Source organism: Neoarius graeffei, chromosome 19 (genome assembly GCF_027579695.1).
Source record: "Neoarius graeffei isolate fNeoGra1 chromosome 19, fNeoGra1.pri, whole genome shotgun sequence".
Lineage (NCBI taxonomy): Eukaryota > Metazoa > Chordata > Actinopteri > Siluriformes > Ariidae > Neoarius > Neoarius graeffei.
The window spans coordinates 11,867,856-11,880,167 of NC_083587.1; the positions used below are offsets into that span (position 1 = coordinate 11,867,856).

Here is a 12,312-nt window from a genome sequence, read left to right on the forward strand (position 1 = left end):
AGGTGTGTTGCTGGTGCTGGAGGTTTTTGGCGAGCATTTGGAAGAGCTCTTTAAAAAAAAAAAAAGAAGCCTTTATTTGTCGCATGCACACTTAAGCACAGTGAAATTCATCCTCTGCATTTAACCCATCTGAAGCAGTGAACATGCCCATGAACACACACCCAGAGCAGTGGGCAGCCATACTACAGCGCCCAGGGATCAGTTTGTCAGGAGTGGCGAGCTGAGGTGAAGTGAGGACCCAAGAGCAGACTCAGAAAACAGGCAGTGTAAAGAGAACTTCTTTTAATGAAGTAGATGGCAGAAAGGCAAAAGGTACAGTAGGGCTCAGGCAAAAATCGGTCGTCAAAAAAACAGGCCAGGAGGTCAAAAACACAGAGGAGCAGGTAGACACAATCAGGGACAAAAAACAGAACAGAAAAATCTTGACAAAAACTGATGAACACAGGGACAAGGGAAATCCAGGCAGAGGTTGCAAAAGGCACAATTCAAGATAACAGGCAGGCAAAAAATAGGGACAAAAAAGAAGAAATTCAGGCAGGGGGACTTGAGAAACAATACCAATGAGTTGTAGTGAGGCAAGGAAAGTCTACTAGAGACGGTCTGGCAAAATGAGTAGCTCTAAACAGTTCTTAAAAAGCCCTGGCTGATGGGAGAGGAGTGGTAGCAGGTGTGGGAGTGCCACTTCAGGAAATGGCCTTCAGCAAGGCAGGACTGAATTTCTGTCCTGGAGCCGGCATGGAAGTCCCACAATCTAAGGAATGGGTGGACTGGGCCGGACTGTGACACAGTTAGGGGTTAGGTAGCTTGCTCAAAGGCACTTGAGCCCAAGGCTGCCCCATGTTAACCTAATTGCATGTCTGGTTTGGATCCCATGGTGATGTACATTCCTCAGTCCTGGGTTTCGGCACAAGTGTAACAACTTTTTAACTTTGGTAAAAACAGAGGAATGGGAAGCAGGGTTCAGAACAGGTGAGTTATTTTATTTTCATACACTTTTCAGTGACAAACACGCATGCAACAGCGTGTCACAACTCTCTCATTCCTAACTGTCTGAAAGACACACCGAGACACAGGTTCATAGACAGCCAGTAATTTGACACAAGTGCACCTCATCACGTTACCTGCTGGTTTAACCTGCCTCTTAACCTTTCACAGCCGACGCTCGATCACGATTGATAATTGCAGCATCCCAGCAATTATGGAAAGTGTATATTTCATTGAAAATGGTACAAAGACAACATATCAAATGTTGATATTGAGATTTTATTTATTTATAAAAATATCTGCTCATTTTGAGTTTGTCAGCATCACTTATGTAAAAAAAATTAACATCTTACAATATTGTTTGAAAGTCTAGAATAAGATGTTTTATTTTACAAAAAATAACATTTCAAATATTGTTTTAACAGTAAAAAGCTGTATAAATGATGGCATGCAAATAGCGGTGTTCTTGGGGTTGTTGAGACATGGAGGGCTGGGAATACCATCTTGCCAACAGTTCAGGTAGGAGTCCTTTGAGAGTAAGTGCTTTGGCTTTCGCAACATTCTGTTGTGTTTTTTTTTTTTTTCTCCTAAACTGTTCTTCTGTTTCAGGACTCTTTGGGGGGAAAAAGAAGGTATATTCCAACATGTAGCTAACGCTAGGCCACAAATCTTCACCATCACTCCAATCATTTCGAGGAATTTTGTATGGATCATAACCACTAATAAACTCCTAATTTCTCCGTATATCTATCCTTTGCTTCTTTCTGACGACGATTATCCAAGTAATACGGTAGTACAGCTTTTTTTTTTTTAAGCTGTAGTTTTCTCAGGCAATAGACACCGGACATGTTCGCTTGGCTTCAGTATGTGAACAGTATGTAAGCAAAGTTTGCTTGTCCCCCAGGCATAGCCTAGCTACAGTTGCTAAGGTAAATGTGATGTCAGTGCAAGGGTGCTTGCCCGCGCACTGAAGTGTCATGGTACCAGTGCAACAGCAAACTGCTTGAGGGTGTTTGTTGTGGTTGAGGATTTCCCAGGGGTATTTCTGGTCTGCCTGAGTGCATCATGGCAGCAAACCAGTCCAAAACACTGATTTTCCTTCAACATATGGCCCAAACATCACAAGGTAGAAATCTGACGTGATTTTTCAGCAAGTGTCGGAGTAAAAAAATAGCGTGTTGGCAAATTTAGTGTGTGGGCATGAAATTAAAGCGCTTCAGCCCTGAAACACAAAAGTGCTCTGGGGAGAACACTGCCACTGTGTTGCATCATGTCTACTTTTAACAACACTCTGTAAACGTTTGGGAAGATCTAATTGTTCTCATGAAGAGCAACTTGGCTAGTTATAAATGAGTGTGGTTTCTCATGGTACAGCTGTTGGAGCAAATGCTTCGTTGATGCTCTGGGTTTATTTTATTTTAACTTGCATTTGTGAATGCAGTAATGCAGGGTTTTCACAGACGATGTTTTTTTTTCTGAAGTGTTCCTGAGCTCAAACAGTGGTTTACACAACAGAGACATTTCTGCTTTTAATACAGTGTCACCTGAAGATTACAGGCATCCAATGTCAGTTTTCAGCCTTGTCTCTTGCATACAGAGATCTCCAGATTCTCTGAATCTTTTAATGATATGTACCATAGATGATGTGATCCCCAAATTCTTTGCAGTTTTCCATTGAGGAACATTATTCTTAAATTGTTGCACTGTTTGCCCATGCAGTCTTTCACAGAGCGGTGAACCCTGCCCCATGTTACTGACCTGTTGCCAATTAACCAAATTATTTTTAATATATATATAATATACGTGTGTGTGTGTGTGTGTGTGTGTGTGTATGTATGTATATATATATATATATATATATATATATATATATATATATATATATATATATATACACAAAAAAAAAAATCTCCTTCTCACCCCCGGCGGGGGGGGTGGTATCCATGTCATCCTCAAGCTCGGGTCCTCTACCAGAGGCCTGGGAGTTTGAGGGTTCTGCGCAGTATCTTCGATGTTCCTAGGACTGCGCTCTTCTGGACTGAGGCTTCAGATGTTGTTCCTGGGATTTGCTGGAGCCACTCTCCCAGTTTGGGGGTTACAGCCCCAAGTGCCCCCACTACCACAGGGACCACGCAACCCTTGACCTTCCGCATCCGTTCCAGCTGCTCTTTCAACCCTTGATACTTCTCAAGTTTCTCATGTTCCTTCTTCCTGATGTTGGCATCAGCTGGGATCGCCACATCTATCACCACCACCCTCTTCTGCTCTTTGTCCACCACCACTATGTCCGGTTGGTTAGCCAGGATCTGTTTGTCAGTCTGGAAGCTGAAGTCCCACAGAACCTTGGCCCTGTTGTTCTCAGCCACCTTCTGTGGTATGGCCCATTGGGACTTGGGTACTTCTATTCCATACTGGTTGCAGATGTTCCTGTATACTATCCCAGCCACTTGGTTGTGCCTCTCCATGTACGCTGATCCAGCTAGCATCTTACACCCTGCTACTATGTGCTGGACTGTTTCAGGGGCTTCTTTGCACAGTCTGCATCTTGGATCTGATCTACTCTGGTAGATCCTGGCCTCTATGGCTCTTGTGCTTATGGCCTGTTCTTGTGCTGCCATGATTAGTGCCTCTGTGCTGTCTGTCAGTCCTGCATTATCCAGCCACTGGTAGGATTTCTTGATATCAGCCACTTCCTCTATCTGACGGTGGTACATGCCATGTAGGGGTTTGTCCCTCCAGGTTGTCTGTTCCTCCTCCTCCTCCTCCTCCTCCTCCTCCTCCTCCTCAGCACTCTCATCAGGGTTCTGCTGCCTGAGACATTCACTTAGCAGTTCATCCTTTGGGGGCATCTTTCTGATGTATTCTCAGATTTTCGATGTTTCATCCTGGACCGTGGTCTTGATGCTCACTAGCCCTCGGCCTCCCTCTTTCCGCTTAGTGTATAGTCTCAGGGTGCTGGACTTGGGGTGGAACCCTCCATGCATGGTGAGGAGCTTTCTAGTCTTGATATCTGTGGCTTCTATCTCCTCCTTTGGCCAGTTTATGATACCAGCGGGGTATCTGATGACTGGTAGTGCGTACATGTTGATGGCTCGGACCTTGTTCTTACCATTCAGCTGACTTTTCAGGACCTGCCTTACTCTCTGGAGGTATTTGGCTGTGGTTGACTTCCTTGTGGCCTCTTCATGGTTTCCATTAGCCTGTGGGATGCCAAGGTACTTGTAGCTGTCTTGGATATCACCTATGTTGCCCTCTGGTAGGTCAATCCCCTCAGTCCGGATCATCTTGCCTCTCTTTGAGACCATCCGGCCACACTTGTCCAATCCGAATGACATCCCTATGTCATCGCTGTAGATCCGGGTGGTGTGGATCAGTGAGTCTATTTCTCGCTCGTTCCTGGCATACAGCTTGATGTCATCCATGTAGAGCAGGTGGCTGATTGTTGCCCCACTACGGAATCGGTACCTGTAGCCGCTCTTCGTGATGATCTGACTGAGGGGGTTCAGGCCTATGCAGAACAGCAGTGGTGATAGCGCATCTCCTTGGTATATGCCGCACTTGATGTTGACTTGGGCAATGGGTTTTGAGTTGGCCTCTAGGGTTGTCTTCCACATTTCCATTGAGTTCTGGATGAAGGTCCTTAGGTTCCTGTTGATCTTATACAGTTCCAGACATTCCAGTATCCATGTGTGTGGCATTGAGTCGTAGGCTTTCTTGTAGTCAATCCAGGCAGTGCACAGGTTGGTCTGTCTCTTCTTACAGTCTTGGGTGACTGTTCTATCGACCAGTAGCTGGTGCTTGGCTCCTCTGGTGTTACTGCCAATTCCTTTCTGTGCCTTGCTCATGTGTTGAGCCACATGCTTACTCATTTTTGCCGCAATGGACATTTTTGCTCATTTTTGTTCTACATGGACAGGGCCTTCCATGTTGTGCAGAGACAGGTAATTGGCCGGTAGTTGGATGGGATGGGTCCCTTCTGGGGGTCCTTCATGATTAGGACTGTCCTGCCTTGGGTTAGCCATTCTGGGTGGGTCCCATCCCTCAGCAGCTGGTTCATCTGTGCTGCCAGGCGTTCATGGAGTGCAGTTAGCTTCTTCAGCCAGTACGTATGGATCATATCGGGGCCTGGTGCTGTCCAGCTCTTCATCTTTGACACTTTCTTGGACGTCTGCCATTGAGATGGTTACTGGTTCTTGTTCTGGGAGGTTGCTTTGGTCAGCTCTTAGGTCCACTAACCATTGGGCATCGGTGTTGTGTGATGCCTTTCTTTCCCACATGTCTTTCTTCTCTCCGTGCTGCCTTTATCTTGGCCTCTAATCGTCTTTTCCATGGTGGATACTGTTTGAGCCCACCTTGTGTCCAAGCATCTCCATGATTACTGTTGCTGTACTGTGTATCAGCTTGTTGGTCTCAGTGATGGTTCTTGTGGAGATTGTCTTCAGAGCAGCATTCACATCTACTAGTAGATCTTCTGAAGGTACTTGGCAACTCAGCTTCGGTATTCGTCGGGGGCTCCAGGTTTCCAGTTGGGTCACGATCTTCCTTCTCAGGTCAGCAGCTCTTGTGTTGAGGCTGTTAGGGCTTGGTTGTGGGGTTCCTGGCTCCCCCTTGCCGTAGCATCGTTGTTGTATTTCATTAATCTCTAAGATTTCGATTACGGATGTTGGAACACTGGGCTAATAGCTGTTTCTTTGTTAGCCTTGATTGTGGGTTTCGAAGTATTCGATGGTCCCACATTTGCTGCATGTGTCCCCTCTCTCTGGGATTGCTTGTATAGCATTCCAGCAATTCCGTATTTTCTGTCCTCAGACATCAACGTCTTGTTCCAGTAGCCCATTTCTCATCAGTTTGCCCTGGTTCCCTAGCAACTGACGCAGCCGCGACGTCTGAGCCGGTATGACTCTATCAGTTATGTCTTCACTCATTCCTAAGGTAGGCTGATATATCATGAGGGGTCTTGCCTAAGGACCCTTACTGGATGATGTTTTGCCCCAACCGGGATTCGAACCCCGATCTCCTGCGTCGTAGTCAGTGAGCATTACCACTGTACTATCCAGCTGATATATATATAAAATTAATTTTTTTTAGCATTACACAACTTTTTTCATTCTTTTGTTGCCCTGTCCCAACATTTCTGAAATGTCTTGCTGACATCAAATTCAAAACCAACATATATTTTTCAAAAAACAGTTTCTCAGTTTCAACATTTGATGTGTTGTCTTTGTACTATTTTCAATGAAGCATTGACACAGCAATGTGACACAGCATCACAAGTTTTTTTGGAACTGGGTTCTAATTAGCTGACTTGACTGGGTAGACATTTTTTTCTTGGCTACATATCTTAGTATAAAGAACTTCAAACATATTCAAAAGTTGGTTAAGTTTTTGTATGATGTCTGAAATGTCATTATAAATAACTGTGATGCCTTCTCTACCAGTTAGATGAGGCTAATGCATATAGCTGAGGATGAAGCATGTAGCTTCATTTAAATGCGACATACTCGTTTGGTTTGATCCACATTTCCGTTTAACATAGTACATTAAACTCCTGATCTGTAATAATGCCATGAACAATTAGTCTCATGCAGCAGTACTACACTGATAGTGTTATAGTTAAATTATTAATTGTATGGTGGTAATTAAGGACAAGATACCAATCGCACTATTGTGTACCAGTCAACAGCCAGCCTTATCAATATCAACACAGCACAATAGGTGACCTTTGATACCAGAACAGTTACAGAACTGTTGACTGGTACACAATAGCTGGTCATTGATTGCTAATGTTACACAGTCTTCGATTAAAATCAATTTACAAATAATTAATACTGAGCATTAATTGAAATTTTATTTAAAATTGAGGAAGAAACATGTCTCCTAACCTACTTGAGCCTTATTGAAGCATTTATTAACCCTCAAATATCAGTTATATGAAAATATATCAAAAATTCGAATTTGGTGAAAATGGATTTTTTAAACCCCTGTAGTTTAAAAATACTTGAGAGACACAGAACAAAAATTTGGAAATATAAAATATGGGTCTTGGCGATTACTGAAAAAAATTTACAAGTTCCTAACTGCTATCCCACATTGGATTTCTTGCTACTGAAAATGGCATGTTTGAGAAATCGGTGAATTTCAAAACCCTATTACAGACAAACTAGGAATAGTGGAGACTTGGTAAAACTGAACTTGGTAGATATTTCTGTGTAGATTTGAATAACATTCTTAGTTTAAGCATTACTGCCACAGGCAAGCTTCCAGAATGAGTTAAAAATGCAAAAAATGCAAATTTGTCTTTTTTAATTTCCTTGTTAAAATCACCATCTAATATACAATGACCATTGAAATTCTAAGTTGAAGCTTGTAGTACAAGACATTGAGTCTCTCTGTGCAAAATTTTAGGTTTCTATCTTGCATAATAAAGATTATATTGCACTTTGAAATATGTATGTTTTGAGCAAAAAACAAAAAAATTGAAAAATTCAAATGCCTGTATCTCTGAAACTATTGGTGATAGGAAGCTCAAGTTTTGGGGATTAACTTCTTTTTATAGTATTTCTGAGCCCTCCAAATTTCATTGAAATCTGAGATGGTCGAGCATAACCTCTTGTTGATTTGGCATGGAATGACCCATATGTGGTCATATATGAACAATAAGGATCAAAGTACAGGTCATTTTCAGCAAACACATAATAATAAGCATATTTAATTTGACCACTTTTAAATCATGGAATGTCTCTGAGTTAGTGTACTTGTGGGTCTGAAATGTAACTGAATAGGTCAACATTTTTCCACACTGTGAGCAGTGACATGGCTTGTCTCCTGTGTGAATGCGCTGGTATATTTGGAGATGGCTCTGCGTCATAAAACTTTTCCCACAGTGTGAGCAGTAATATGGCTTCTCTCCTTTGTGAACATGCTGGTGTATTTGGAGACTGCTCTGATGAGAGAAACTTTTTCCATGCTGTGAGCAGTGATACGTGTTGGAGCCAGTATTTTTACCATGTGTGTGTGCGCGCGCGCACACCTTCTACTGCCCTGGAGTGTATTGTGTCCAGGGGAACGATAAATACCTAGCTAGTAAAGGACCAGGTGTGGCTGATTTGGATGCAGCAGCTTCTTATGTCTGTCTCCTGCTGTGTTCCAGTTTACCATCTTGTAGGGGTGTAATGGTACATGTATTCGTACTGCACTGTTTCGGTACAGGACTTTCAGTATGGTGCAGATGTGTACCGAATACAATTTTTAACAGTAATTAACATAATTTAACCGTAATACATATGTTGTTAGCATGAAGAACTTCAAACGTATTTAATTCATGTCCAGATTTTTGTGTTACACCAAGATAATCATTATAAATAACCGCGACGCCTCCTCCTCTACCAGTTAGACGAGGCTGGTGTATATAACTGTAACCAGGATGACTAGTTGCATTTAATGCTGTACACTCATTTGTTTTAATCCATGTTTCTGTTAAACAGTACATTAAACTCCTGATCAGTGATACGTTCATTAACAATTAGCGCTTCAGATATAAGAGATCTAATATTTAATCGTTCTACGTTTAGATCAAAGGTGCTGGCAGTGGCTGTAGAGTCAGTATGATCTAATTTTATATTAATTAGATTACCAGAGCAAACTTTGAGTATTTCTCCTTTTTTGTATAGCTCGGGGAACAGACACAGTCTCGACATAGTGGAACCTGAGTGATGGCTCTGTAAAGCTAGCAGACAGTCTGTTTAGTCTGTTTGTCTGCTCCCTGTCCTTGGCTCTGGATTGTCACAGATTAACTAGGCCTGTTTTGAGACTATGAGCTATGCTGTGAGAAATGAGAGCAGCACCTTCCCGAGTGGGATGGATACCATCCTGCCCTAACAAATTTGTTGTTTGATCTTTAGCTGTGTGAAAACATGAACACAGAGACATCCAAAGATGGAGGGACGTCAAAGGTCCGCGTGAAGAAAGAGGAGACGCTGGAGCTGAACATCTCCAACCATGGAGACGACCTCGACAACCCACCTGAAGGTCTTTCCATTAGCATGGAAGATCATGACAATAAAGACTACCTCTGTAAGACATCAGCCCTCTCTGGTGCTCAGTAACACTCAGTTTATTCTACCCTACACACTAACTAGTGCACTTAAAGTACAATACAGTACATTTGGGATGTAGCCTCAGTCTCTGATTATTTAATCAACAAACTATGACAAAATTAAATTGAATTTGATATTTTTATTGATGGTGTGAACTTTGTCTATAGAGTGTAATATGGTAGCAAGGAGTGAGAGAAACTAAGTAATTATTTATATATATAATTTTTTTTTTCCTTAAAATATATTTGTCATTATGAAGAGATGATGTTAACCTGAGCCAAAAAAGTGTGGAATATCACACCATGGGTCATGCTGTTATATAAAAATCTATGGCGGGTGATTTTATTTTCATAGAACAGCCCAAAGTGTATTAGTCCCCTCATACCACAGTGATTTGCCAACAATTACAATTTTTAATTTATTAATGAATTACACGTTGTATGTTTTGTTTCTGTTTACATTTAATATTACAGAATGTTTGTCATTCTCTCCAGCCACTCCTGTGTTTTGTTCTGAGACAAAAAAAAGGCAAGTTCTTGTGTTACTGAGAAAACCAGAAAGCACAAACTCCTCTGTCCTGAAGACTCCCCTATCATGGGAAACTTACTGACTGATATCTGGGTCTCCTTCAGTAAATGTTAAATAAACCTGTCCTAATGTCTTCACCACATTAGAAGATTATGGTTCCCCCCCCCCCCCCCCCCCCCCACACACACACACACACACACCCATTTTCTCCCCAATGTTATCACCTGCTAGTATCCACCCACCAGCCAGGTCTCTCTAACCATGTGAGTGAAGGCTAACACATGCTTCCTCCCAGACATGTGAAGCCATCAACCTCCTCTTTTACAAATGCAGCTCATGCTCCATCCAAGGGCAGCAAAACACATCCAGAGGAAAGTGCGACGTGCTCTCTTCTCCACATGCATGAGCTCGCTGAAGGCCCCAATTGGCTGTGATCAATACAGGAAAGAGAGAACGCCCCTTTAGTATTCCTCTGGAATGGGATGTTCAATAAGCACATAGGGATGTGATGGACAGGTGTCCAAATATCTGTATCCGAATTTAGGGGCATCACAGGTTCTGGATTCGATTGTGAGCTTGGGTTGCTGTCTGTGTGAAGTTTTGCAAGTTTTCCCCCTGTCTGCATGGGTTTCTTAAGTAAATTGGTTATGCTTAAATTGCCACTAGATATGATTTTTTTTTTTGTAATTAAATATGAATCCAGATGTATGGCATTGGAAAAAATGCCTAGATCTAGAAATGGCAGAATTGTCAGCAAGCTCAAATAAAGATGTGCATGAGACTTTTTACTTATTTTTTAATTCTATGTGCATAGTTATTTTTGTTTGTACCTGCATGTAATTTCCTGACAAATTTGGGAAATTCTGTTTCCCAAAAGATAAGGAAACAAGTAGCCAAATTTAAAACAACCATGACCCTGACCAGGCAGGTCCTAAGGATGCCGTAAATATATCACACAGTGCCACACGTTAATGAACATTTGTTTTATTTTGCCCTGCAAGACTGATATCTGACCACTTGTTTACTCCCACAAGGAAGTAAAAAATTTATACTCCTGTACCTCATGTCCTGTGAGATCTCAATCCTGATGGACACCTCTCGTCTCAACCAGATGCTCAATGAACTTTACTGGCAAGCTTTCTTCAGATAATCTTTGTACCATACTAATGTACTGTATATGGTCTTAGATATACACACACACACATTATACATACATTTGGGCCTCATTTCTTCCTATTGTGTTTTCTCTACACCCAGACTGTGAAGTTTGCAAATCCGTCTTCTTCAACAAATGTGAGGTTCATGGACTGCCCCTCTTCATCTCAGATACTCCTGTTCCCATGGGAGTCTCTGACCGAGCCAGACAAACTCTTCCTCCTGGGCTAGAAATCAAGAAGTCCAGTATTCCTGACGCAGGCCTGGGAGTGTTTAATAAGGGGGAGACGATTCCAGTAGGTGCACACTTTGGACCCTACCAGGGAGAGCTGGTAAACCGAGAGGAAGCCAGGAAAAGTGGAGACTCCTGGGTTGTGAGTTTCTCACAAATTTATTATAAAGACTGTATATTTGTAAGTAACAACGAGGTGAAGGTAGCTCCAATTAATATCAATTTCTTCTTGCCAAAGATATGTGGAGTAGGGGTTTAATCACAAGTTCCTACATCGATTCTTTTAGCCAGTGTGGTGGAAATTCACCTGTTAGTAATAGAAATACTAGTAACATCTGAAATAATGCTCAAGCAAATATTTATTTATTGTATAATTTTAAAATAATTTATTCATGAAAAATCACATAAAATCACAAGCCCAGGTAGTCATTAACATAGGTCCTCCCATAACTACTACTAAGCATGGTCAGCTTCCTCTATTACACAAGATATTATTCATCATCATAGTTTCCATCAACATTACATAATAGTCTGTTTTCCCTAATGCAGCTGAGAAAAACTGTACCAAGTTTTCCTTGACTCTGCTGCATCCACGGCAACATGGTAGCTTCACACAATCTCTCACACACACACACACACACACACACACACACACACACACACACACACAAAAAAAAAGAACTTATCCATTCACACCTTACAACTTCTTTCTTTTCTAAACATTGAGGATAAGCAGAGAAGCATGACACTAGAGGGTTTGAACAGATACTGTTAACTATAATTAATGCTGAAGTGAATATAAAACTTGTTACCACACCAACAGGCCAATGATTTTTGATACCACAAAATTTGCCACAATGCGAGTTGATTTGATGCTGGGGTATGCAGTTGGTATGACATTTTACACAATCGGTTTCATTTACATTAATTCACACATGCAAACAAAATATAATTTGAACATCAGTTCAGTGAGGATTGATTAGATTTGTACAGTATATACCTGGTGTGCTATGTGCCTTATTGTGGGGAAGATGTTCCAGCCGAGCCCTCTCAGACAAGGGATGAGAGGTGTGAGAGGCACAGAAGGACTATTGGGGAGATTGTAAAACAGATGTTGGACCTTTAACTGAAGCTGATTTGATGTTTGAGTGACCTTGCTGAGGAACAGTGTTCAGACATCACATTAGACCCATGTTTTAAGAAGACATGTGAGGGTATAGTCTTTGCTCCTGCACTGGGAAAGGAGGTATACTTGCTGCAGAATAGCCTTCTGTACAGAGAGAGTGAAGAGGTTTGCAGCTTGTCGTCCCACAGAAG

General features: G+C 41.8%; 2 protein-coding genes across 3 annotated transcripts in view; both read left to right on the forward strand.

Annotated features, from left to right (window-relative positions):
• The window catches only part of LOC132867674 (zinc finger protein 585A-like), a 1,308,017-nt gene that overhangs the window by 1,225,207 nt on the left and 70,498 nt on the right, over positions 1 to 12,312 (forward strand). The window lies entirely within an intron of this gene.
• The window catches only part of LOC132867720 (histone-lysine N-methyltransferase PRDM7-like), a 122,531-nt gene that overhangs the window by 41,139 nt on the left and 69,080 nt on the right, over positions 1 to 12,312 (forward strand). For both annotated transcript variants that reach the window (XM_060900731.1, XM_060900732.1), the window contains exons 2-3: positions 8,886 to 9,057; positions 10,866 to 11,137. In XM_060900731.1, the coding sequence (XP_060756714.1) occupies positions 8,898 to 9,057; positions 10,866 to 11,137 (432 nt within the window). In that variant the 5' untranslated portion in view covers positions 8,886 to 8,897. The remainder of the gene's footprint in view (positions 1 to 8,885; positions 9,058 to 10,865; positions 11,138 to 12,312) is intronic.